The sequence below is a fragment of the Ictidomys tridecemlineatus genome, chromosome X (assembly GCF_052094955.1).
Source record: "Ictidomys tridecemlineatus isolate mIctTri1 chromosome X, mIctTri1.hap1, whole genome shotgun sequence".
NCBI classification, from domain to species: Eukaryota; Metazoa; Chordata; class Mammalia; order Rodentia; family Sciuridae; genus Ictidomys; species Ictidomys tridecemlineatus.
In genome coordinates this window covers 58,177,768-58,203,348 of record NC_135493.1, presented here as the reverse complement: position 1 = coordinate 58,203,348, position 25,581 = coordinate 58,177,768, and the positions used below count along the sequence as shown (strand labels likewise).

The window sequence follows — 25,581 nt, the reverse complement described above, 5'->3', positions numbered from 1 at the left end:
ATCATTACTTCTTCTATTTGTTTCCTGTTTACCTATCTTCCCTTCTGTTCTATCTCAATTTCTTTCAGAGTTTATATCCTCATTTGTTTTAGATTGCACTAAGTAAAATATTTTGGTTTCATAAGCTAGTAAAACAATATTCTTATTAATACAAAAACTCTCTTATTTCTGATTAAAGTGCTTTATTTCTTTAGTGATTGCTTATTTTGAATCTTTAGTATTTATATCCCCATTTTCTTGATTTTTAGATGTAACATTGACTTTTGGGTTGCCTTTTCCATATGTGTAAATACCTATCTCTTGTTCCCAAGCAAAGATAAATTTATGTACCTCTCATATTTAGAACTGGTGATCTTCTGATTGGGATGCACAAGCCCTAACAGATGTATAAGATGCTTTCTTTCTCTCATCCATTCAAAGATTGTTTTATGTTTTACAATGTGTATGTTAGCACAATATTATATGCTTATTATTTATGAAGAGATAAATATCTGTACATTGGTATGCATGCTATTTTTTGACAATAGAGGCCCACAATAAAACTTTTGGAAACCACTGAACTAGATTATTAGCCAAAAGATTTGCATATTCTAAGATACAGCAATTTGAAGTATTCTCAGACATTATGGTCTACAAGATATTGAAGTTTCTCTGGAAAAAAGTGTGTAATACATTCACTGAATGTTCTAGTATACCTTTTGCAAATTCTGGAGTTGTCATAGTCCAAAGCACACCTTATCAAATCTTGCATGATTAACTGCATACATAATTAATTCAGCAGTGCATGATTAGTATCACAACATTACATTATTAATTAAATACATAATAAACTGTTTCATTAACATTGACTTTATAGGTCTAATATTAAAACTTGCAATTAAATTTTTTCATTGCCTGAAGAAAATAATTATTGTAATTTACAAAATAAGACCCTCAGCATATCAAAAAGTTTTTAATAATGAGTTAATTTTGAAAACCAAACTAATAGCAGATAGGTATAATCTAGCTAATGATTATCAGACATACTCAAATGGAAGTCTTAGCCTATCTGCCTCCAGTTGTTCTCACACGGACAGGCTTTTAGTTATTTGTCCTCCAAACAAATATAATCAATACTACTACCATTTTTAGATATTTAAATTTCAAAAGCACATTTCTCTAAATCTGAGTTTTACTTTCTCTGCATTTCAACTTGAATGGTATATTTTTAATCATGTTAATATTATACCATTACATTGAACCATATATAATGACCATTTATATAGGTAAAAATGATGATACCACACTTTTGAAAAGATAAGTTTTATTCAATTGGAATATACCTCAGTAGCATAGTTATATTCCATTGGGAGAGTAAAAATAATTCAAATTATCCAATTACTGCTTCTTGAATGATAAATAGTTTGTTTCCTAGAATGAAGCCAAATGGTAAAGGGAGCCTTTAGAGAACATTCCAGTGGATGTAAAAAACAATGTCATAAGATGGTTTGTGATATGTGTGGTCAAATGTTGTCATGAGGAGGCTGGACTTGTAGCACATGCTTAGCCCATGTGAGGTCCTAAGTAAAATCCCAGTGCACAAGGACACACACACACACACACACACACACACACACACACATTGTCATGCAAATGTATGGATACTTGCCCAGAGCCTGAAAATGAGGACTTCTTAGACATGTACTTTAAAAGGCACCATAATCTAGTAGTGGACAGTGGGTTTTGGAGACATTTCAAACACACCTCCACTAATTTCTAGCTGTACCCACATTGGCAAAGTTGCTTAACTTTTCTGAATCTCTCTTTTCTCATCTCTAAATTGTATCTAACTCAAGTATGATTTTGTAAACATTGAAATCAATAATACTTAGAAAGCTTTAATCATATTCATTATTATTATCACTTTATTTTTATTATTCCTGCCCTAGGACAAACTAGAGGCTCCAACCCTAGGGCTCTTAATCCAGGCATCAGGAGGAAGGAAGAGTGCTTGAGAAGCACACTGTATCCATGATCAAGAATCAGTTTTATGATTTCTAGATGAGGAGGGTTAGTCTGACACTGACAGGGCAGTTCTAGGTGTTGATTCTAGCACTCAAGGTAAGGGTTCCCTTTCTCAAGCTACCATCTGATCTACTGTAACATATAACATGGGAATTTCACACATTCCAAGAGATTGATTTAGAGTCCCAAAAGAGATTTTGAATATATGATCAGCCAGTGAACCAGTGCTAGATTCATCCTTTAAAATCAAACTAAAATAGATGAAAGACATTTTTTATAGATTTTCAGATCCTTGAGAAGCCCTAGAACTAGATAACAGAAAGGCACTCCTCCTGGGGCTGGGACTATGGTTCAGCAGTAGTGCACTTGCCTGGTATGTATGAGGCACTGGGTTCTATTCTCAGCACTGCATATAAATAAATAAAATAAAGGTCTATTAACAACTATATGTGTGTGTGTGTGTGTGTGTGTGTATGTGTGTGTGTGTGTGTGTTTCTTTCTTTCTTTATATATAAAGAAAGAAAGGCACTCCTCCACTTAGTAGTCAGGATTGTCATGGTTACCTAATGTTTCACATGACTCACTAGTACACCCTGCTCTCCCATAAAGTAGTATTTGCATTTCAAAGAAACTCTGTACTTAACAATTCCCTTGTGAAAACACCTGTTTCAGTGATGAAAATTAAATTAAGGTCTAGAAAAGTTGAAACTTGCAAAGCAAAGTTATATTTGCTGTAGGACTTTCATTAATAACGATTTTATTAAAGGTATAAGTGCACACCTATAAAAGAGACTTCGGTGAACAAATTCAAGGTTTTTGTATTTTTATTTTTTGTATGCTTGTATTTTTTTTTCAAATTCAGGGTTTGATTACATGAAACATTTGTTCAGGAATAATGTCTTTCCTTTTCCTAATCACAACCAGCTTTATCATTAGCACAAAGTTTCTTATACATTCTTGTCAATTTTTTATCACTTTTATCATCCACTGTTAGGATAAACAAAGCTTAAAGGCATCCCAACTATCTAGTGTGTCCTTAAGTTTTTTTGTTTTGTTTGTTTGTTTTTTAATGCAGGTGGTAGAGGCTTTTGAATTTGATGGCATTATTACCAAATATATAATACAAGTTAGGTTTTCTAATTGATCAATCATGTTACATCCAATTTGAATTATGAAAATACTAGTACTAAATAAAAATAGGCTAATAGCTAAGACATAGGAATCCTTGTTATGTAGATGCATTTTATAGGCCCTCACATTGTATCATATAATGTGATGTACTATTTTAATTATCTCACAACATTAGAATGTATAACTTTTAATTATAAATGAAATTGATTGGGGGCTGAAGGGGGATTTAATAGAATTACAGTACAATTTCTCAACATTTAAATATTTTAACTATATACATGCTTTTAAAATGAGAAAAGACTTATCTAGTAATCCATCATTTTCTATAGGGTCTTGCTCAATTTACTCATCTTCTTCCTACCTCATCTGTGAAGTTGAGAAAGATAACCTGTATTTAAAGTGACAAGTATTTCTACCAGTCAAAAAATTTCTCTGTTCTGGGAAAGGGTCAGTTAAGATGAAGAAATGAGGCTAGTGAACAAGTATACAACTGTGCCTACTTCAACAAAGTTATGACAAGCCCCAGACAGGACAACCATGTGCTGTACCAGGGAGACTAAACTATAGTTTTGACAAAGATTGTTGTTTCCCTAGCCTACAGCATATGCACCAGAGCCATTGAGCCTAAAATGCATTTGCAATCTAGGACAATATGTGTCTCAGCAATAACTCATATGAAATGGCCTGTCTTTCTGATATCCTGTCTCCTAAATTTTTACCTCATTCAGTGAGTAAGGGAGCCACAGAAAGAAATGAAGCTGATTTTTCTTCCATATTAGCAATATAGGGGCTCAAAGTTTAATTTCCCTTAAAGACACCATATTTCACAAAGAGACCAGGGGTACCATACGGATGTTGGATTATCACACAGTACACTTGTCAGTCCATCTGCTTGGCTTACCTTGGATTGTATAAGCGAGCAACACCAGTCTGCCCTTTAGCAGCTTTTCCAATAGTTTCAAATTTTTCAGAAGAAAGTTCTATGGCAGTCAGTTTTAACACCTGCCATAACCCATTTGAAATGGATCAAAGCTACACATCCTGTGTCTAAATTTCGTTCAATCTCTGTACTAGCCACTAATCTCATTATACACGGAACACTCTCTCACTAGGTGCTAAATTGAGTTCACAGTCCCCCTCTGAAATTCATACATTGAAGAAAAAATTATTCTAGTTTATAAAGAAGAAAACTAGCATCTGAGAGGTAATATTTCTGAGATAACTACTAGAAAATTAGTGAAGCACAAGCACTATTCTGTTTGCCTTTTGTTTATGGAGAAGTTGGTCATTTCCTGGTAAAATGCACACATGAAGAGCCTCCAAATCTAGTAATGTTGAAATTAAGTCTTCCTGATAAGGCATGGAGGCATATGTGTAGGAAGCACATTTTCTTTGCAAGAGTACAGTTTGACTAGTTATAATAGATGTAGTAGACATTTTTGATACCTAGTCCAGTGCATCAACAGTTGCTGTGAGTGTTGACTGCAACATTAATATTTGCACCCTTGTCAGAGCTACTTTGTCTAGGATACCTGGGGAGTCAAAACCTCTCTCTCTTCATCTGACCCAAACCATGCATCCTGGCTTGAAATCAGTGGATATAAAATCCTGGCTCTATTGTTTCAAAGGGTGTCAATTCCTTGGTACCCCTCATGTTACAGAGTTCCTTGGGCTGAGGCTAGACTTCAGCTAAACTATGTTTACACCTAGTTTCTTTCCCTATTCTATGTGATTCCCCGCACTTCCATATATGTTTCATGTAAGAACACTCCCTCAACAAACCATTATCACAAGAATCCCCATCTCATGTTATTCTTCTGGGGAACCCCACTTACAACACTAGTGTACTAATGTACATTTCATCTCTGTGTCTGTGTTCTCCATTTTCCTTTCCTGTGTCAAACCAACTCAATGTCTCCTTTTCTCATAGAGTTTGTGGCAGGACTTCCCAGAATTTGTTTCCCCAAAACCCCAAGTCCACTGTGAAGAACAGGGTTTGGGGAGTGAGGGGTTTCCTTCACACTAAAAAACATACTCCCTTTCCCTTTACACACACACACACACACACACACACACACACACACACACAAACACGAGGGGGTAAAAAGAGAAATCTCTGAAAACAATGAGCACAGGGAACCTCTGACTTGTTTCCTAGTAGTCCAAACAGTAAGCACTCAATGCTGATGGCTATATGATGCACCTTGCACCTGAAAGGCTAGATCTTACCCAAGGATCTTAGCCTCTCCAATTTTTGTCCTCTCTATACCCATCATAGCACAGGAGCTGCCTAACTGGTCCACTGAAAGGCTTATGAAAACTTGCATAATGGGCATCACAGCTATAACTAATGTGAAAAGATATCCTCTCATTTTTTGGTAATGTGTATCCCCAGAAGCTTGGCACTACCTCCAAAGCACTGTGACAGGATGTCCTGCCATCCTAGTAGGATGGAATTTATAGTCTACATACAGTTATTTGTTTAGCAAACAGACGTCTGATATTTTTTTTCACATCGAGTCCTGAGAACAAGGTTTCATATATGCTACATGACAAGACATCAAAAGGGAAGGTTATAATTATTATATTTTGTTCTTATGAAATATTCTGTTAATAGAATATTTATGAAGCATTTTCATGAACTAATAAATGTAATACCCTGCAATGTTACCTGAAAAAATAACTCCAGGACAATATAAACTGTATGACTTGCAGCAAAGTAAAACACACATAACCACATTTTAACACAGAGAGAAAGACAAGAAATAGTCATTACAGATAGCTTATTTAATTATTTTCTCCTTACTGCTTTCTGTATTTTCTAACCTTTTTGTGGCTAGGATTAATGTCTTACCAATCAGCTGTTCTCTTGTTCTGCTCTCCACCACAGGTCAGTCAGTCAGGCACCAGCACCACTACAACCACCATCAAGGCACCAGACACCACCACCAGTCCCACTAACTCCAAGCCCAGATTCTGAGCACTGACCATGTTGCTGCATTGATGAGAAAATCTGAAAGAGCTGTCTTAGGCTAGTGAGTGTATCTTGTGGGTGGGCAGGAGTTTGAAGCTGCAGTCAAGCTGGACCCAGGGGCAGGAGTGTTTGGAGGAGGGAAAGGAGGAAGGAAATGAGGCTTTGGGTTCTTCTTCCTACAGCATCACTTACCCAACCACTAGTGGACAGACTGGCAGACACAGATCAAAGCTAGAATCAGACAGGAACAAACAGTAAACAATGGGTGGTCCAACTTCCCAATATGAGTCCAAACCCTGACCTTTCCCTGTTCAGTGTTCAGGTTGACAAGCTTGTGTCACCTCACAGTCCTATACTGCTAGGTTCCCTGACATAGCTGACTTCCCTCCTCCTTCTCAAGTCACCAGTGCCAACCACTTCTACTGCTAGCACTGTCCTGTCTTTTAGAAGACATGAAATGAGAAAGAGGCTGGGTTTGGGTATCCTTGTGGGGAATCAGAAAAGCACCTTCAAACATAGAAACTGTGTTACCACCCTCAACCCCCATGATAGGAGTTTCCAATCTGTAGTCACCTTCACAGGGACCTACAGAGATGAGGACAGGCTTCCTCCTCATCTTTTTTCCTTTCACTGCCACAATCTCACTGACTTCAAGAAAATAGGGAGCTGGTACCTGAACAAGAACCACTATCTGGACCAAGACTTCAGCACCTCAGCTCCTGATGATATGAGGCCATGTCACTCATGAACTTGGCCCCAGTTTTCTACTCATTATTAGTAAAGCAGAGGACAACTTGCCTTCCCTGCCTTCCCTCCTTCTCTGACTCCACTAACACACATACTGCCTTCCCTCTTGTTCTTTCCACACTTATACAAGAATGTCATCCTTCTCTGATTACTAGAAGAGACACCATCTCCTCCTGATCTATGACCTTTCTATTTCTTTTCTGGGGAACAGCCTCATCTTTCTCTCTGTTCTCTCCACCTCTTTTTTGAAATAACCAATGTTCACCTCTGGAGTCCTGAAAACACCTGAAAATGGGGATGGGGGATGAGTGTCAAAAAAAAGCAACAGAGTAGGAATGGATTTTGTTATTTGCTAGCATTTATTTCTATATGTTTTACACAAATGTGTATTCCTTTTATTATTGGAAAATTATAAAATTATTTATTTTTAAAAGGCATGTCATAAACAATAATTCTCAAGGCATAATGTGTTATACATGCCATTCAAAGAAATCTTAATATCTTCTACATATTGTAACCTGAAAACAGCATAACTTACAAATCTACTAATATTTTATAACCATATAGCTTTATTTCTGGGATACAAAGATAGTTCACTGTTGGGAAGCCATTCCTTAAATTGTTCATTTTTCCACACATTTGCTGAGCACTGTTTTTGATGCTGTGGTTACAGCAATGAATAAAGTTGACCTAAATCTCTAATCCCTAGCCCTTAATCCTGGTAAAAGAAACAATAAATTAACAAAATAAACAAAAATATAGCATATTGTTTGAGATAAGTATAAAAGAGTAAAAAAAAAAGGCAGGAAAAAACAAAGAGAGCATGACATGAAGTCAAGATGGGTTGAACTTTTAGAAAAAATGACCAGAGAAAGACTCACTAGAAAGGTCACCTATTAGATAAAGACCTAAAGTCAGTGAGGGATGTATGGTGATGACTAGGAGAAGGACATCTCAGGCAGGGGCGTAAGCAAACCAAAGGTTCTGTGGAAGGAACATGTCCAGGATGTTCCAGAAACATCAAGGAAAGCAGGATGACTAGAGAAACAGAGAGAGAGAGCAATAGATGATAAGACAGAAATGTAACAATGTTCAATAGGGCAAAGCCCTGTTAGTTGTAGTAAGTACTTTTGTATTTACTGTAAAAAATACAGGGAAAGGATGGACAGTTTGTACAAAGGGCATTGTCTCTGAATGTGTTGAGAATAGACTATAGGGAGACAAAGGTGGTAAGGAAAATGGTCTATATACATCATTCATTACAACAGCAAACTGATGGAGAAAAGAAAGCTTACAATCAAAATGTCTGATAAAATGTTAGCCATTCTTAACTTTTAAAAATACTATTAGTGAAATCGGAATAAAGAAACTTCATTTATCTAGTAAAGAATCATATGTAAATTTAGTGTTCCATTATTGTTTAGATTAAATTAGATTTAAAAAAAATCCAGCCCCAATAACGAATATGTTGGAAGCTCTCTGACCTGGAAAATTCATCACTCCCTGTGGGCTACCAAGACCACATAATTATGACTAGTCTCCACTCACTGATATTATTTCTGTACACTACATTTGTGTGATACCAGTAAATATAAGTGAAAATATCCTTGAAAAAAAGAAAATATCAGAAACAGCAAAAGTTCCAGTAAATGATGAAAAAAATATGTATTCCCATTGATTTCTAGAACAAGATCAGGAGACTTGCAAGGAAGTCTTGGTCAAATGCAGAAAAGGAAAAAAGACAAATATTGGAAAGAAAGAAATGAAAAATCATTTTTGGGCAATTACATAAAGTATATACCTAACCAAATCAAAGATATCACCTGAAAACTATTGAAATTAGTAAGACAGATCACACACAATTGGTAAATTCAAAATAAATATCCAATAGAACATTTTCTCTTAAATGAAAAATTTCCTATCAGAAAGTATAATTAGGAAAAGAAATAGTATTTCATCCTCAAAGACTACATTAAATACCTAAGAAAAACCTACCAAACAATATGAATTACTTAGCTAAATAAACTCCTGAAATTTGATTTACATAGTGAAGCAAAATGAAGTTAACATACTTAGAGAGAAAGTCTCAATTTTAAGGTGTTAATGTTCTTCAATTTAATCTGCTGATTTGCTGCAATTACAATACAAATTCCAATGCTTTTCTTTTTATTATTGTTGCTCAATTTGAAACCTGATTAATAAGTGTAAATGCATCTGCTAATATGTGCATAGAAGAAAATTGGAAATTGTTAGTAGTGGCAAGGAGTGGAAAAAATAGAACAAGTTTCTTTCCAAGTATATTTTATTTCCTTAAGTTTTGTGGTGCTAGGGATTGGACCAAGGACCTTGCCCATGTCTTATCAATGTTCTACCACTGAGCTACATCCCTAGCCTGTTTTGAATATTATTACCAAGACAAAAAAAAAAAACAAGATTCCTAATCTGGACTATTATATGTAACACAGACCCTTGAGGACATTGTCTTGGCTCTTATTATCTGCAGAAGGAGTCACTGACCCCTTGAGAAGCCCATGAAGTCAAGGACCTCTAATCCTACCCCCTAAAGTATGCTTAAGCATACATATAGTCACAAAACAAATCTTGCGAATACCATTTCAGGTGGTCTACAGAGTTGGCCAGGTGAGAATGTCTATTCTAGGCCAATCAGTGTGGTCAGTCAGGATTGTTGCTTGGGTCTGGCCATACATTTGACTAAGGGGACCCCAAGGTGGATATGGACTAGCAAGCAGTGACCTTGCAGCAAGACTAGTCTCTTCATAGGCGTCCTGGAGTTAAGGAGGAGAGAAGCCCTAGAGGCTACACCTCTCAGGCCATGTGATAGTAGCACATAGTGATAAAAACAGTATTTACAAGGGCACTATGAATAAAAACAGACAATTGGCAGGCCTGGGAGTTAGCCTCGGCAATCAGGTGTTCAGGCTGTGTGGAAATTCTCAGCTGCAGCAGCAAGTGGGAACAGCAATCTTTTCTATGCACAGTTAAGTTACCCCTAGAGGAATCTGAAGGATGGAGAGATGCATTTACTCAGGTCACCACTTTGGCTAAGTATCCATGTATATTTTTGAAAAAAGTAACAGAGGAAAGTATCTGAATTCAGTGGACGAAAGGCTCTGAAATATGGGAGGGGATAGTAGAACAGTACCTTCCATCCCTCTTGAAAGGGCAGGGAGGATTTGACTAGCTTGCACCCTTCACACCCTTAATTTTCTTCAATTCCTAGCTCATCCTTTTGCCCTGAGTTGAATCACTAAACTGGAATATAATCCAAGGACAGGTATTGAAAACTGTCATAGTTATAACCATCAAATTACAGAAGGTTCACACGGCAGTCAGGAATGGTTTGGTAATATTAAATAAATGTGTTTCTTTAACAGAACAAGACAGGGTCATTTATTTGTCCAACTTAGAAGTTTCCCCAGAAGGAGGAAAATTAACATATTATTTGTCCAAAATAAATAAGACTGGACAAATGAACACCTCTCCATGAATCAATTTACAGATCATATTGAAATATGCTTACTTTGTTGAGAAAAAAATCCATTTTTAGATGTTCAAACACCTTAGCGTGTTCTGAAAACACCACGTGGCCAATGGAATTCATTTTCTATGTGGTAAAAATTAACCAAAATTAATGGTGCCTTCCAATGAAGTGGGAAATCTTGTTTTGTTTACTTAGCAACACACACTGTCCCTTTTTTGTTGCTGTTTCCCACACTGTGTTCTTGTTTTATTGTAATTTTCAGTATAAAAATAAAGTGTGGTAATAGTTTTAAAAATAAAATAAGAATATTTCTAAGTATAGACCCCATTCCTATTTCTTGTTTCCTTTCTGATACTCTGTTCTTTATCTATAGGGGAGCATGAAACTGCAAGGGAAATGGGGGGGATAGGTAAAGGCTGGAAGATTGGAAATAGAGGGACAAGTATCCATAGGCCAGAAAAGAATGAAAAATTTCCTCCAACAAAAAGCATATATATATACATACACATACACACACACACACACACACACACACACACACACACACACACACACAAACACAATTGCTGTTCCAGAAGATGCATCCCCTCCCCACCAGAGAAAAGCAAATTGTTACATGGAGAAAGGGCTACTTCTGTTCTGGCCTCCGGAACTACAAAGGCAAAGAATGAGTGACAGGACCTGATGTGGTGGGGTGAGATGAGAGTGGGGATAAAGGAGGGGGCTCACACTCTTGGTGGGAGTGGAAAGCGGGGAACCCAAGCTTACTGGAGATGCAGCCCTCACGTGACTAGGAGCTGACGTGGGCAAAGGTACTTAAAGCCCTGGCCGCCGACTCCCTGTCCTCCTCTGGGTACCAACTCTATTACGCTGCGCACTGCTGAGCATTTAACCCAGGCCAGGAGGAGGAGAAGGAGGAGGAGGAGAAGGAGGAGGAGGAGGAGGAGAAGGAGGAGAACATTTCCCCTGATCCCTGCAGGTGGGTGTGAGGGTGGGCATGTCCTGGGACCATTGAATAGGAGTAGCCTAGGGATGCGGGAATCTAAAGCCTCGCTTGCCTCTTCCTCGCCGCTTCAGGCCTGCTTTCAAGATTAGATCCGTGGCGCCGAGACGTAGCTTGTTTTGGTGGGTGGAGGGAAGAGAGGGTGGGAAAGAAAAAAACCTTGATGGATTTTGAGAGGAATCCGCTTGCTTCCTCTTCCAGCCAATGCTTTGTTTTTGTTTTTATTTTATTTTTTGACACCCAGGCCCTGCACCCCACATCCTGCCCTGTTTTGAGAGGAGGAGGGAAGAGAAATAAACGTGGCAGCGCACACAAGGCCAGCGGGGAGGTTGGGAATGGGTGACCGCAGGGGCTGCAGTAGGGAAATAATCTGGACGTTTCACTCCCGCCCTTACTTTGCAGACATCCCCAACCCCTACCATCCCTGTCCTCCCCTCCCCTCCCCTCCCCGGCGAGCCCTCTGTCATTTGGGGGTACTGGGAAATGGGTGTGCCAGCCTCTGTAAAAGAGATGGCAGGTTTGGCGCTGTCTGAGCTTCATAGGAGGGGGGAACCCTGAAAACCACCGTTCTAATACCCAGACTGCTTTTACAGACACCTCCGGCTCGCAAGGCTTTTCACCCTCATCTTTTCAGTCCTGGAAAAAGAATTCGGGTATGCAGGAGGGAGAAATGGCGGTTATCGGAGGACTGGCGTGGGGGGAGGGGGCGGGAGGCGGAGCCCAGAGCGGAGAAACCCTGGAAAATCACGACCCTGAAATCGAGAAGGCAAAACTGCTCCTGTTCTGCAGGATAATGCAGTCTAACGCTAGGCCTGGAGGTTAAGGAGTAAAAAATAGGGGAGTGACACTAAATCGACTGGCTAAAATCCCCCATGCTGAGACTGATCCAGCATTCGGTAGAAGTACCCCTTCTCACCAATTCCCACCCACTCCCTCTCCCCCGCCCCCCCCCCGCCGCCTCCCCTCGCCTCCCGCTAGGGTGCAGAAGAAGGGGTGTGGCGGTGTTCTGGGAGAAATGGCGGCTGGGGGCGGGGCAAACAGGAAGGAGGGGTTGAGTGCCTGGGGAGCCTGCGCAAGAGGGGGGATTGGGGGTGGGATAGGAGGAATAGAGGAAACGAGGGAATTGAGAGAATTGTTGAACATTTTGGTGTGCGAATAATACTGAAAGCCGATTAATAGGAATCTTGTTTTGGGTGCTGATCCATCCACCAGGCTTTCAGTCTCCAACGTCTGCAGTCTGTATTTCTGCCCTTTAGTCTGTCTTTGGCATGAAGCTCTAACTAAACCGAAGGAAGAAGCAACCTTGAAACCTCCGAGGTCAGTGTTGAGGGTGGCAACTGTCTGGGAACCGTGGTGTGGGTGTGGCAGAAATCAGAGCAGAGTAAGACCATAGCTCCTCCTCCTGCATCTTCTCTCTCCTGAAAAGATACCCCTTGCCTAGGCCAGTACTTTTTGGTGCAGAGGAAGGGGCGTGGCATTCACCTTAGTTAATAGTTTAAGGAGAAAAGGCTAGGGAGGAAAAAGAGGAACCTTAGTGGGGGGGAAGAAGAGGGATTTTGATCCACAAGAATACAAATCATGAAGGGAACCAGAATATGTTCACCAAAGACTCAAAAAAAGCCTTTTGTTTTCTGTCTGCAGGTCCATTTGCCTCTTAGGCTCTGTGCAACTGCAGGTCCAGTGGAAAACAGCTAACTGCTTCTCATCCCAGGAAGGTGGTATGTGTACTATCTAGGCACCTATGCGGGTGGGGGTGGGAACATCAGGACTGAAACTGAGAGTTCTCTCTCCCCACTAGTCTTCATACTGCCTCTCATCAAGGGTCAAGGAAATTCTGTTGTCACTGAGAGGGTAAGCTAGGGTGAAGATAGGACCTGTTCTCTAAATCAGCAAACACAGGCCTTGGCACATGTATTTGGATGCTAGCACACCCACAAAGCATTGTGCTCCTAAACTATCTTGTAAGTAGGCCTGGTTAGACACAAAGGGAGCCAGAGCCCTAAACCTCATTTTTTTATTAAAATTTTTTTATACCTTTATTTTATTTATTTATTTTTATGTGGTGCTGAGGATCAAAACCCAGGGCCTCACACATGCTAGATGTGCACTCTACTGCTGAGCCACAACCCCATCCCACCCTAATAATTTCTAACATTTACCCCAGGGTTCTGCTCAGCTCACAGCCTCAGCAAAACTCACAAGCCTGAGCTGAAGACCTCACCTTGACGTGCACACATCCCACTTAGGCAAGCCAATTCTACACCCTGGATCAGAGAATCACACCAGCTGCACCATGAGCCGTGTTCGGGATGCTGGCTGTGTAGCTGCAGGGATAGTGATTGGGGCTGGTGCCTGGTACTGCGTCTACAAATACACCAGGGGAAGAGACCAGAAGAAGAAGAGACTGGCCAAGCCCAAGAACCGGGCTGCAGCTGGGACTGGAGCCAGGGCTAAAGCTGGGCTAAGGGCTGGGTTCACTATTGACCTTGGGCCAGGATTCAGTCCCCCAGCTCCAGTCCATACTGGGGCAGAGGACAAGGCTCAGGATGAAGCCTCTGCTCTTGATACTGCAGGAGCTGAGCCAGTGGTCCCAGCTATGTCTAGCCCCAAGGCTCAGAGTGGGGCAGGAAATCAGGTCCAGGAGACAGATGGAGCTGGGGTTGGGCCTAAGACTGAATCAGTAGTCGTGGCTGCAGCAGCCTCTTCAGTGGCACCACCTCCTATGGTGGCAGAGGCTCCCACAGCTGCAGAGGCCCCTGCAGTGGCAGAAGCTCCCAGCACAGCAGAGGCATCAAGGGCTTCAGCACCTCCCAGAGCGGCAGTGACTCCTGGGGCAGCAGCACCTCCTGGGGCAGCAGCACCTCCTAGGGCAGCAGTGACTCCTGGGGCGGCAGCAGCACCTCCCAAGGCAGCAGTGACTCCCGGGACAGCAGCAGCACCTCCCAGGGCAGCAGTGACTCCCGGGGCAGCAGCAGCACCTCCCAGGGCAGCAGTGACTCCCGGGGCAGCAGCAGCACCTCCCAGGGCAGCAGTGACTCCCGGGGCAGCAGCAGCACCTCCCAGGGCAGCAGTGACTCCTGGGGCAGCAGTGACTCCTGGGGCAGCAGTGACTCCCGGGGCAGCAGTGACTCCTGGGGCAGCAGCAGCACCTCCCAGGGCAGCAGTGACTCCTGGGGCAGCAGCAGCACCTCCCAGGGCAGCAGTGACTCCCGGGGCAGCAGCAGCACCTCCCAGGGCAGTAGCGACTCCCGGGGCAGTGGCACCTCCTGGGGCAACAGCACCTCCTGGGGCAACAGCACCTCCCAGGGCAGCAGCACCTCCCAGGGCAGCAGCACCTCCCGGGGCAACAGCACCTCCCAGGGCAACAGCACCTCCCAGCGCAGCAGCACCTCCCAGGGCTGCAGCATCTCCAGGGGCAGCAGCAACTCATGGGGCAGTGGCAGCTCATGGGGGAGCAACAGCAACTTCCGGGGCAGCAGCAGTGCCTCCCAGGGCAGCAGCACCTCCTAGAGCAGCAGTGTCTCCTGGTACAGCAGCACCTCCCAGGGCAGCAGCATCTGCTGTGGTGGCAGCAGCCTCAGAGGCTGTGGTGGCTCCTGGGGTGGCAGCACCTACTGAGGTAGCCCGGACTTCTGGAATGGCAGCACCTGCAGAGGTGGCCGAGTCTCCTGTGCCCACACTGTTTGCTGGGTCAGCAGCACCTACTGGGGCTGCAGAGGCTCCTGGAACTTCAGGGTCTCCTAGAACAGCAGTAGCTGGCAAGAAAGCAACCCCTGGGGCTCACACTGGGGCTATACCTAAGGCTGCCTCTGCCACTGGAGCTGTGCCCAAAGGTGGAGCCAAGGGTGGAACCCGGTCCCGGACTGGAGGCAAAGGCAAGAGCAAGAAAAGCAAGGTTGAAGTAGATGAATTGGGAATGGGATTCCGCCCTGGGGATGGGGCTGCAGCAGCTGCTGCAGCCTCCGCTAATGGGGGAGAGGCTTTCCTAGCAGAGGTCCCTGATTCTGAGGAAGGGGAATCTGGGTGGACTGACACAGAGTCAGATTCGGATTCTGAACCAGAAACCCAGCGCAGAGGGAGAGGGAAAAAACCTGTTCCCATGCAGAAGCGCCCCTTTCCTTATGAAATTGATGAGATTCTGGGTGTCCGAGATCTCAGGAAAGTACTTGCCTTGCTTCAGAAATCAGATGATCCCTTCATTCAACAGGTAGCTTTGCTCACCTTGAGCAACAATGCCAATTATTCATGTAACCAAGAGACCATTCGCAAATTGGGAGGCCTCCCAATTATTGCAAACATGATCAACAAAACTGATCCCCACATTAAAGAAAAAGCCTTAATGGCCATGAATAACCTGAGTGAAAATTATGAAAACCAGGGCCGTCTTCAGGTATACATGAACAAAGTAATGGATGATATTATGGCCTCTAACCTGAACTCGGCAGTACAGGTAGTTGGACTAAAATTTTTAACGAACATGACTATTACCAATGACTACCAGCACCTGCTTGTCAATTCCATTGCAAACTTTTTCCGTTTGTTATCTCAGGGAGGTGGGAAAATCAAGGTTGAGATTTTGAAAATACTTTCCAATTTTGCTGAAAATCCAGATATGCTTAAAAAACTTCTCAGTACCCAAGTGCCATCATCATTTAGTTCCCTGTATAATTCTTACGTGGAATCAGAAATTCTTATCAATGCCCTTACTCTATTTGAGATTATCTATGACAATCTCAGAGCAGAAGTGTTCAACTACAGAGAATTCAACAAAGGTTCCCTTTTTTACTTATGTACTACATCTGGAGTGTGCGTTAAGAAAATTCGAGCCTTAGCAAATCACCATGACCTCTTGGTAAAAGTGAAAGTTATAAAACTGGTGAACAAATTTTGATTGTTGTGTGCTCTCAAAAGACTTGAAATTCCTTGTTCTTGTAGTCTGGAAGCATTGAAAATTGAAAGTTACTGCTTTTCCATTTGCTTGTATAGTAAAGGGATCCTTTCAGCTGCCAGTTGTGAATAATGTATCATCCAGAGTGATCTTATCTGTGACAGTCATTTATGAATACCAAATAGTCCTCTTGTACTGAAAACACATTTGTGATTTTAATTGTGCTGCTTAGATGGAATATTTTTACTGGTTCTTCTATGTGACTTGACAGTGAATCTGTCCATCGTGAATGGCCTACTCTGCTATTATTTGTTTTGACTTGAATTTATCCACCAAAGACTTCATTTGTGTATCATCAATAAAGTTGTATGTTTTAAATGACAAGAAATTGTCTTCATGCTTTAATTTGAAATCTAGCTGAAGAGATAAGGGACATGAATACAAAAGGATTACTAACAGTACATGAGCATTTGCTTATTATCAAATATATGCTCTCTGGTTAAATAAAGCAGAGCTTGCTGAGGAAAGCTTCCATGAGCCAGGGTACATATAAACTAGGTTGGAAGGGCAGTCCAGGAGGGGAATTGGTTTGAAGAAAGGCATGGAAGTGGGAAATCCGTTCCTGCAATAGGAAGAAAGCTAGTTTGCCTGGAATAGAAGTGATGGGAAGAGGAACAACGAGAGTTTAAGGTGAGGAAATTTTAAATAAATCTTGACCCTTAAACTGAGATATTGAAATGTTCTGTCATATTCTGGGAGACACTAGACATTGTTGACAAAAGGAACAATCATTTGGCAGCAATGTGCAAGATGGATTGCACATGGCATGGGGTTGAGGTGGAGACTGGAAATGAGAACATTTGTTACAAAGTTATAATTCAAACATGACATGATGAAGGGTGAAATGGGATTATGGCTAAAGGAAATATTAAATATGATAATTATAAGAGACTTATAAAAATAAAAAAGAGCCGAGATCTGCCATATGCCACCTATCTATATGATCTGATGCTGGTCCTAACAGCATTGCCCTTTTTCTTGGGCAAATGTAAAGATTGTTTAATGACAAAAGGAATTTCCATTTTGGATGAGAAAAAAAAAAAAAAAAACAGTGTGTCCAGGCACAGTGGTGTACGCCTGTAATTCAGCAGCTCAGGAGGGAGGCTGAGACAGGAGGATTACGAGTTCAAAGCCAGCCTCAGCAATGGCTAGGTGCTAAGCAACTCAGTGAGACCCTGTCTCTAACTAAAATACAAAATAGGGCTGGGGATGTGGCTCAGTGGTTGAGTGCCCCTGAGTGCAATCCCCAATTAAAAAAAAAAAAGCAATGTGGCAGAAAGAACGACTATTGGTATAGACCAGTGGTTGATTTCCTAAGGGTAGAGGTCTAGGTCTGCCTCCCTGCAACCGGCCCACTGAAGAAATGAAAACAGAAAATGATAAGTGTCTGAGAGATTTTTCCGAACTCAGCATGCTTTTCTCACATTGAATATAATGCAACTATTAAAACTATTATACACCATGGAGACTATGGTTAATAACAGTATATTATATGTTTGAATATTGCTGTGAGAGTAGATTCTATAACCACAAAATGATCACCATGTAAGGTAATGCATATAAGTAGGCTGATTTAACCATTCCATAATGTGTACATATATCAAAACATTGTATTGTTCCCACAAATGTGTAAAATATTTATTTTTTAATTAAAAATAAATTTTAAAAATTATGATGTACTTCTGCCAGGCCCAGTAGTGCATGCTTATAATCTCAGTGGCTCAGGAGGCTGAGGTAGAAGGATCACAAGTTCAAAGCCAGCTTAGCAAAAGCAAGCTGCTAAGCAACTCAGTGAGACCCTGTCTCTAAATAAAACAAAATAGGGTTGGGGATGTTGCTCAGTGGTCGAGTATCCCTGAGTTCAATCCCCGGTACCCAACATAGAAAAAAATTATGATGTATTTCTGTATTTACAAAAAAATACATTCACCATATATCAGGGCCTACGGTATCAGTTTAAAAAATTCACAGAATTGAAACTGGGTGAAAATTTTTTCAGATGTTTATAATGTATGCCTCTGTATTTTTTACATACAATTCAGATTACATTGTATATCAGTGGTTCTCAATGCGTAGCTCATGGACTATTGCAGGTCTCTAAAACAGTAAGATATAAACTACATACAAAATAATACTAGCATGTCATTAGATGTTCTCACAGGGTTTACACTTACACCAATGGTACAAAACAATGATGGGTAAAACTGTTGGTGCCTTAGCATGGATCAAGGCAGTGTCCTGAAACTACTAGAAGTGATTTTATTCTTTATAGTCACACACTCAATTTTTAAAGATCGAGATTCATTTTAAAATGTTTAAATGAAGTTCTTATTCATGATAAAATTATCGTTACTATGGTAACAAGATGACTCTAGATGAGGTTAGACTCAAGATTTCTTAAATTCTTAATAAGGAGAACCTGAAAATATGTCAGTCCTGGAACATTAATGTCTTCCTCTGGGTGGCATAGAGGTGGAATTTGAGATGATATATTGAAGAAGTATTCATCAGCATCTCTTGGCTTGATTCCAGCTATTGAGATAATCCAACCATCTTCCTTTACCCTGAATAACAGTGGAAACTTATATCTTCTTTAGATGAAACATATTTCCATACAGAGATGTGTTGACTGGCCTTAAGAATGAGCAGAGAATATCACGTGGTAGACAAATATTTCATTCCCTCAAGTCTGGGTTTCTGTGTTTTAAGTCACATCACATGTGATAAATCAACAGCATAGTCCAGCTGTGGCTAAAACTTGAAAGAATAATTCTTTGAAATATTTAACTTGGTAAAATAATAACAATAGAAAACTAAAACTTTGGCATTAGCTATATATATTTCTATTCCTGACTCTTGAAACATTCTTTAGACATTCTGTACTACAATTTGTACATTTTTTACATTTTGTGTCCAGGTCATGTTTGTGATGGGACAGTTCTCACAACTATATTTGCACTGAATAGTCCTGCTCTCCCTGCTTTGATTTATTGTTCTGCATGAACAATTAGATCAGGAAGAAGTTAAGAATATGACCTCATAAATGCAAGGACTGAGAATACAGGGATATCATTTTAGTGGCAGAGCGCAAGGATGAAGCGATGTAAATCACTGTTCCCAGGGTTCCAAGAGCTGCATTTGTTTCTACCTACTATCAGTCTAGGTTATTCAACTTTTTTCTTACTGTAAGAAATATCTCAGTATCTTTCCATAAATTCCCTGTTTGTACTTAAGCAAAAGGCTGCAAACTAAGAGTAAGACTACAAATATAATAGTAAATAATAGACTCTCAAGAATATTTGGGTTGAGGTGGTCAAAGTGCAAATGAGATTTTCTTTCATAATCTTGGGTTGCAAATGAATAACCTAGGCAGGTAGGACGGCACACACCTGTAATCCCAGCAACTCAGGAGGCTAAGGCAGGAGAATTGCAAGTTCCAAGACAGCCTTGGCAACTTAGCAAGGCCCTATGCAACTTAGCAAGACCCTGTCTCAAAAATAGGAATGTGGCTCATGGTTAAGTGCCCCTAATTTCAATCCCTGGTGCATAAATAAATAAATAAGTGAATAAATAAATAAATAAATGCTTTCCCTCTGACAATATGTTCTCAGAGACAAGGCTGTTGCCCCTTTAAAACAATTTCATGGAGAAGAGACATATATTTATTTCCAAGGACATTGAGCAAATTTCAATGAAAAATATGAATAAGCTTGAATATGGAATTCAATGTAAAAGACAAAACAGAGCAATTAAGGACTCCTACTACAAGAATCCCATTTCACTTAAAGTTGTTAGACTTCTTGAAGAGTGATTTTAAAAATTAACATTGTCTGTTGCTTCATTGTAATATTAGTTTAATTCACCACCTTATCATATTTCCTTAGTGAAACTAGGAATGAAGATGATTACAGTAGGTGATTCAGGAAATTCTAAGCCTCTTTGAGCTTTTGAAAAATAATATCCATGTGCCTTATAAGTAAAATAGCAAATTTTCTCACATGAGTCTCATATTATGAAATGTTAAAAAATCTTAGGTTAAGGTGAAATTGCAATATCAGAACAAAAAAGAGTAGAATTGCAGAGTTTGAATGTGTCTGACTTAAGAACATAAGTTTAAATCAGTCCAGTTTTATCACAGTTGAAGGTCTCACCTATTGTCAATATATTGATATTATATTGATTATACCCAGACTTAAGTTAGACATGAAAGATAAAATTTCAAGAGTTAGAACTAAAATAAAAGAAATAGGTATAGAAAGAAGATGAGAAATGAGAAAAAGTGAAACCTCTTTGCAAAAGCAAGATAAATAGCACAGAACTCAAATGCATTAGTAATCACAATAAGTGAAAATGCACTAAATTTACCAGTTAAAATATACTACCAAATTTTTAAAATACGGCTACATGCTAAAGAAAAGCACGTAGAAACATTGGAACCAAAAGGATTGAAAAAATTACATCACATAAGCATTATTAAAGAATAGATGAATGGTTAAACAACTGCATTTCACCCATACCATGGAAAACTATTAAGCAATGAAAAGGAATGAGCTATTGATACAAACAACAACTTGGACAGATCTCAAGGGCATTGTAATGAGTGTATTAAAAACTTTGAAATGTCACATACTGTACAATTACATTTTAATAATATTCTTTAAATGGAAAAATATGGAGATTCAGAATAGATTAATGATTGCTAGAGGTTAAGGATGGTGGAACAAGGAGTGTTTGTGTCTAGAAAGTTGTAGCACAAAGGAGATCATTGCAGTGATAGACTACATCTGTATCTTGATTGCAGTACTGTGATAAAATAGCATAGAACTATATGCACATTTTGAACTAATGTCAGTTTCCTAATTTTGAAACTGTGGAAGTTATAGAAGATGTAAGCATGGGGGGAAACTGTGTAAAAGGTGCAGAAGATTTCTTTTTACTATTCCCGCAATTCCCTGTAAATATGTATTCAAAATGAAAGTTTTTAAGATGATGATAAAAGTTACAATTCACCAAAAATTTGTAAAAGTGTGAGGATTTAATAAAATAACCTCAAAAATATGAAGAAAAAAAATCTTATGGATCTATGAAAGAAAGGAGTAAATCAGCAATCACATCAGAGAATTCAACATGCTTCTCTAAAGTAAAAGGCAAAGAGAACAAACTAGTTAAGATATCAAATAGTAAACAATGCAATCAACAAGTTGATTTAGTATGTATACAGAATCTTGCACCCAATAATGATTATATGCTTTTTTCCAACCATATGATGAACATTTATAATAATCATATTGTTGGCCCTAAAGCCAACAAGTTTCAAAAAGTTAACGTTATTAACAAGTTTCAAATAGTCAATATCATAAAGAGCACATTATTTGGTCAAAATGCAATTAGGAAAAAAACAAATAACAAAATAACATTTTAAAAGCCCATCTATTTGGAAATTTTTGAATAGACTTTTTAATGATTCATGGGTTAAAAAAAGATGTAACAAATTTTGAAATATTGAAAACTTAACAATTAAAATAACAGATATTGAAATGTGTGGGATTCAGTAAAAACAATATTTCAGGAGAAATTTATAGCCTTAATTGTTTATGTTATATGAAGTGTCCAGTTTAGGCAACACTGGCCCAGAAGTCATTGACATTACTTTTACTTATAGCACCTTATCCAGTTTGTGTCATAAGGCCCCAATCTAACTACAAGGCAGGCTGAGAAAGTAAGTAATTACAAAGATTATTTGTTAACTATTAGCTGTCCCTGCCATACCATACTAATTAAAGTAATATGGAAAAGATAAATAGGCTTAAAGTCATATTTACATAAATGTAGAAAATTAACATAATATATAATTGGAACCAAAACTCAATGGAGTGTTCAGCATATGATATTGGAAAGAGTATCCAAAGAAAAATAAAACTAGACCCCTCCCTAACATCAAGTATAAATTTGGACTCCAGAGAATGAGAGATCTTAATACGAAAGCTAAAATTACAAAGTTAATAGAAAATAACATAGGAAAATATCTTTATAGCCTAGAATTAGATAGCAATTCCTTAAACAAAACCTCAGAAGTAGAAGACTGGAATTATAACTCTGTGGTAGCACACCTGCATAGCATACACTAGGCCCTGGGTGTGTGATCAGTATCACCACAAAGAAAAATTAGAAGTAGATTCTATGAGTCAAAAGATTTGATTGTGTAAAAATGAGAATTTCCATTCAATAAAGAATACCATGAACAAAGTTAACAAGTGACAGAATAAAGATACTTGCAATGTCTTTAACAAAGGATTAAAAACTAACATATGCAAAGTACACCTGAAAATCCAAAAGAAAGGACAGGAATACATACACTGCCCTAAATTGATAAAATATATGAAAACTGTATTTGAAGAAGAGAAAACAAAAATGCTTAGAAATACATGAAGAGGAGCCAGGTGTTATGCTGCATGCCTGTAATCCTAGCAAATTGGGAAACTGAGGCAGAATGAGGCTCACAAGTTCAAGGCCAGCCTCAGCAGTTAGTGAGATCCTGTCTCAAAGTAAGAGTGTCTGGGAGGGTTGGGGATGTAGCTTAGTGGTAGAGCACCCCTGGGTTCAATCCCCAGTCCCACAAATACACACACACACAAACACACACACACAAACATACATGAAGAAATGTTGAAATTATTATTCATCAGATAATTGCTAATTAAAATGTAATCCATTTATAAATTGAAAGCTGGGTCATATCAAGATTATTGGTGGTGCAGAGTTAAAGGAACAGAGCTGATTAAATTAGACTGGATCTGCTATTCCAAAGAGCAATCTTGCAGTACTTAAATTAATTATACATATACCCTGTGGCCCATCAATCACATTTCTTATACATATGCATTCCAGAACACTTCACACATAGGTCCATAAGGAGATATGGATGAGGAAGTTCATTACAGTGTTTGAGGTAATAGGGAATTGGAAGCAGTCTAGATTCCATTTCCAGGAAAATGAAGAAGTAAATTAAGGAGGATGAACACTGTAGTACATTATTCAACAGTAGAAACTAGACTACACAAAGTAACAGATGGATCTTTTAAAAAATACTACTGAGTGGGAAAATAACTAGAATGAGATCCACAGCACTATATTACTACATAAATTCATGCACACAAAATAACTTTTTAAAAGAAATCAAACAAACAAAAATACACAATAAACATATTAGAACTGTTGCCTCTGAGGAGGAGGATGGAAGTGAAAAATGTATATATATATGGAAATAAAGTATTAAATGAATAAATAGAGAAAACAGGGAAAGAATTTTGATTAGACCAATGAAGATAGTATGCTAATGAAGGGGGAAAATGGTTAGTGTAATTCTCATCTCCTAAATTCCAAAAACAAAAAAAGAAGGGAAGGAAGGAAGGAAGGAAGGAAGGAAGGAAGGAAGGAAGGAAGGAAGGAAATCCATTAACGTTGTAACATAAAAATCTAAATTGTTATAACAAAAGACTCAAAAATGGTATGGCTATTTAAATATATATATATATATATATATATATATATATATATATATATATATATATATATATATATATATGATTACCACAGTCTGAAGTTATTGTTCCAGGCCATCAGGGAGGTTCATTTCACCTGTGGCTCCCTCCTCTTTTAGGTCCTCAAAGTTCTCTCCATTCAACCAATGCATTAGAGAAGAGACAGCACAAATTACGCATAGGAAAGTTGAATGAGTGAATCTGTAGAATACAGCATTTCTGGCCCAATACACTGGCCAGAACTCAGTCTCATTCATGCATCCAATAACAAGAGACATTGTGTACACTATAATCTACCTGGTTTCCCAGGAGAAAGCAGAGAACATGGATATTAGGGAAAAGTAACAGTCTGTGCCACAACATACAAGAGCTTTGTGGAGGGAATTATAAAATGTTATGCAAAGACATCTTCCAGGATTTCAGTGCCCAGTATCCTCACTGGACAATAGTTTTCACCCTTATTTGCCATTTTTGGGGCTATCCTGATCACCCTCCATTCTCAATACCCATGGTCAGTATTGTCTTCCATTTCCCCTACAACCATGTAAATCCACCAAAATATAAGGAAAGAGAGGCAGACAGGGATGAATGCTAGAGAATGGGCAAGATGTCAGCATAGAAGCAGAGAAAAAATATGAGATTTGTACATATTCCTCATTTTGGGGGTACTGTTGCAGCCTTACAAAACAAGCATCATCATGTAATCATTTTTACAATTATAAAAAAACAATGAAGTTATTTTCATTTCAAAAATTGAGAAGGGATCAATTTTGGGGAAAACTATCATAAAAAAATTTTCAACTTAAAAGAGAGGTTTTACTTTATGCAATTGCCTTAATCTAAGTTTCACTAATATGTTGATTTTCTATGTGTCTTATAAGCAGGGTACTGTAGCACAAGCCTGCAATCCCAGCAACTCAGGAGGCTGAGGCAAGAAAATTGAAAGTTCAAAGCAAGTCTTAGCAATTTAGTGAGGCCCTAAGCAAATTAGCAAGACTCTGTCTCAAAATTAAACATAAAAATGCCTGGGGATATGGATCAATGATTGAGTACCCCTGGGTTCAATCCCTAGTACCAGAAAAAAAAAGAAAAGAGAAAAAATATTTTATAAACATGCTCAGTTTAGGTATTTGCTTTTTTAGATTGCATCCTTTTGAAAAATGAGATTCAACTCTGGGCAAAAGGAAGAACTTTGAGACCAAAGGAGCCACAGGCATGAGGGATGCAGGGATGATCAATCCTTCCCGTCGTATCAAAGGGAGGGGAAGGTGTGCTGTTTCTCTCCTCTCTCCTATGTCGCAGATCCTCTCATCCACTACATTCATGAACCTGAGGATTGCTTACTCCAAAAATGTTTATGGGCAGGTGACCAAGGTGGTGACCTGAGTAAATTCCTTTAGTTCCTCTCTCTCTCCCCCAAATTCCCTCACAGGTTCTTTGCCCCAGTAGAGTGGGGAGCACTATTCCTGCCATGGATACCAGAACAGATCCCTACATGAAGTCTGGAGAAGTAACTGATGAGGATAGAGCCCCCCTAGATCTGCCTGCTGTCTGCCCTTATTTGCAGTGATTGGGTGGAAACTTCCTTGGAACCTGTCTACTGCCTCCTACCTTGGTGGAAGTGTGCAGTCTGAAAGGCCTCCCATCAGAGGCCAAAATTCTGAATCTCTTGGGATCCCAGGAGGAGCCTAGTCTTGCTGCAGAGTTGCTGCTTGCCAGTGGCCTTTCTCC

At 39.4% G+C, this 25,581-nt stretch overlaps 1 protein-coding gene across 4 annotated transcripts; it reads left to right on the top strand.

Annotated features, from left to right (window-relative positions):
- The first annotated feature begins 11,179 nt into the window (after positions 1-11,179).
- Armcx2 (armadillo repeat containing X-linked 2) lies at positions 11,180-16,637 on the top strand. Of its 4 annotated transcripts, none has more exons than XM_078034506.1 (6): positions 11,180-11,337; positions 11,606-11,677; positions 11,955-12,014; positions 12,574-12,678; positions 13,003-13,079; positions 13,526-16,637. In XM_078034506.1, exon 6 carries the CDS (start codon positions 13,655-13,657, stop codon positions 16,250-16,252), a length of 2,598 nt encoding a protein of 865 aa, XP_077890632.1. In that variant the 5' UTR covers positions 11,180-11,337; positions 11,606-11,677; positions 11,955-12,014; positions 12,574-12,678; positions 13,003-13,079; positions 13,526-13,654; the 3' UTR covers positions 16,253-16,637. The 4 variants fall into 4 exon arrangements, with proteins under 4 accessions (XP_077890632.1, XP_077890634.1, XP_077890631.1 ...); XM_078034508.1 differs by having other exon boundaries at positions 11,606-11,689; positions 13,003-13,076; XM_078034505.1 differs by having other exon boundaries at positions 11,606-11,689.
- The last annotated feature ends 8,944 nt before the right edge of the window (positions 16,638-25,581 follow it).

Excerpts from the sequence above, each read along its gene's own strand:
- Armcx2 (XM_078034506.1), top strand. The coding sequence starts at position 13,655 with ATGAGCCGTGTTCGGGATGCTGGCTGTGTAGCTGCAGGGATAGTGATT.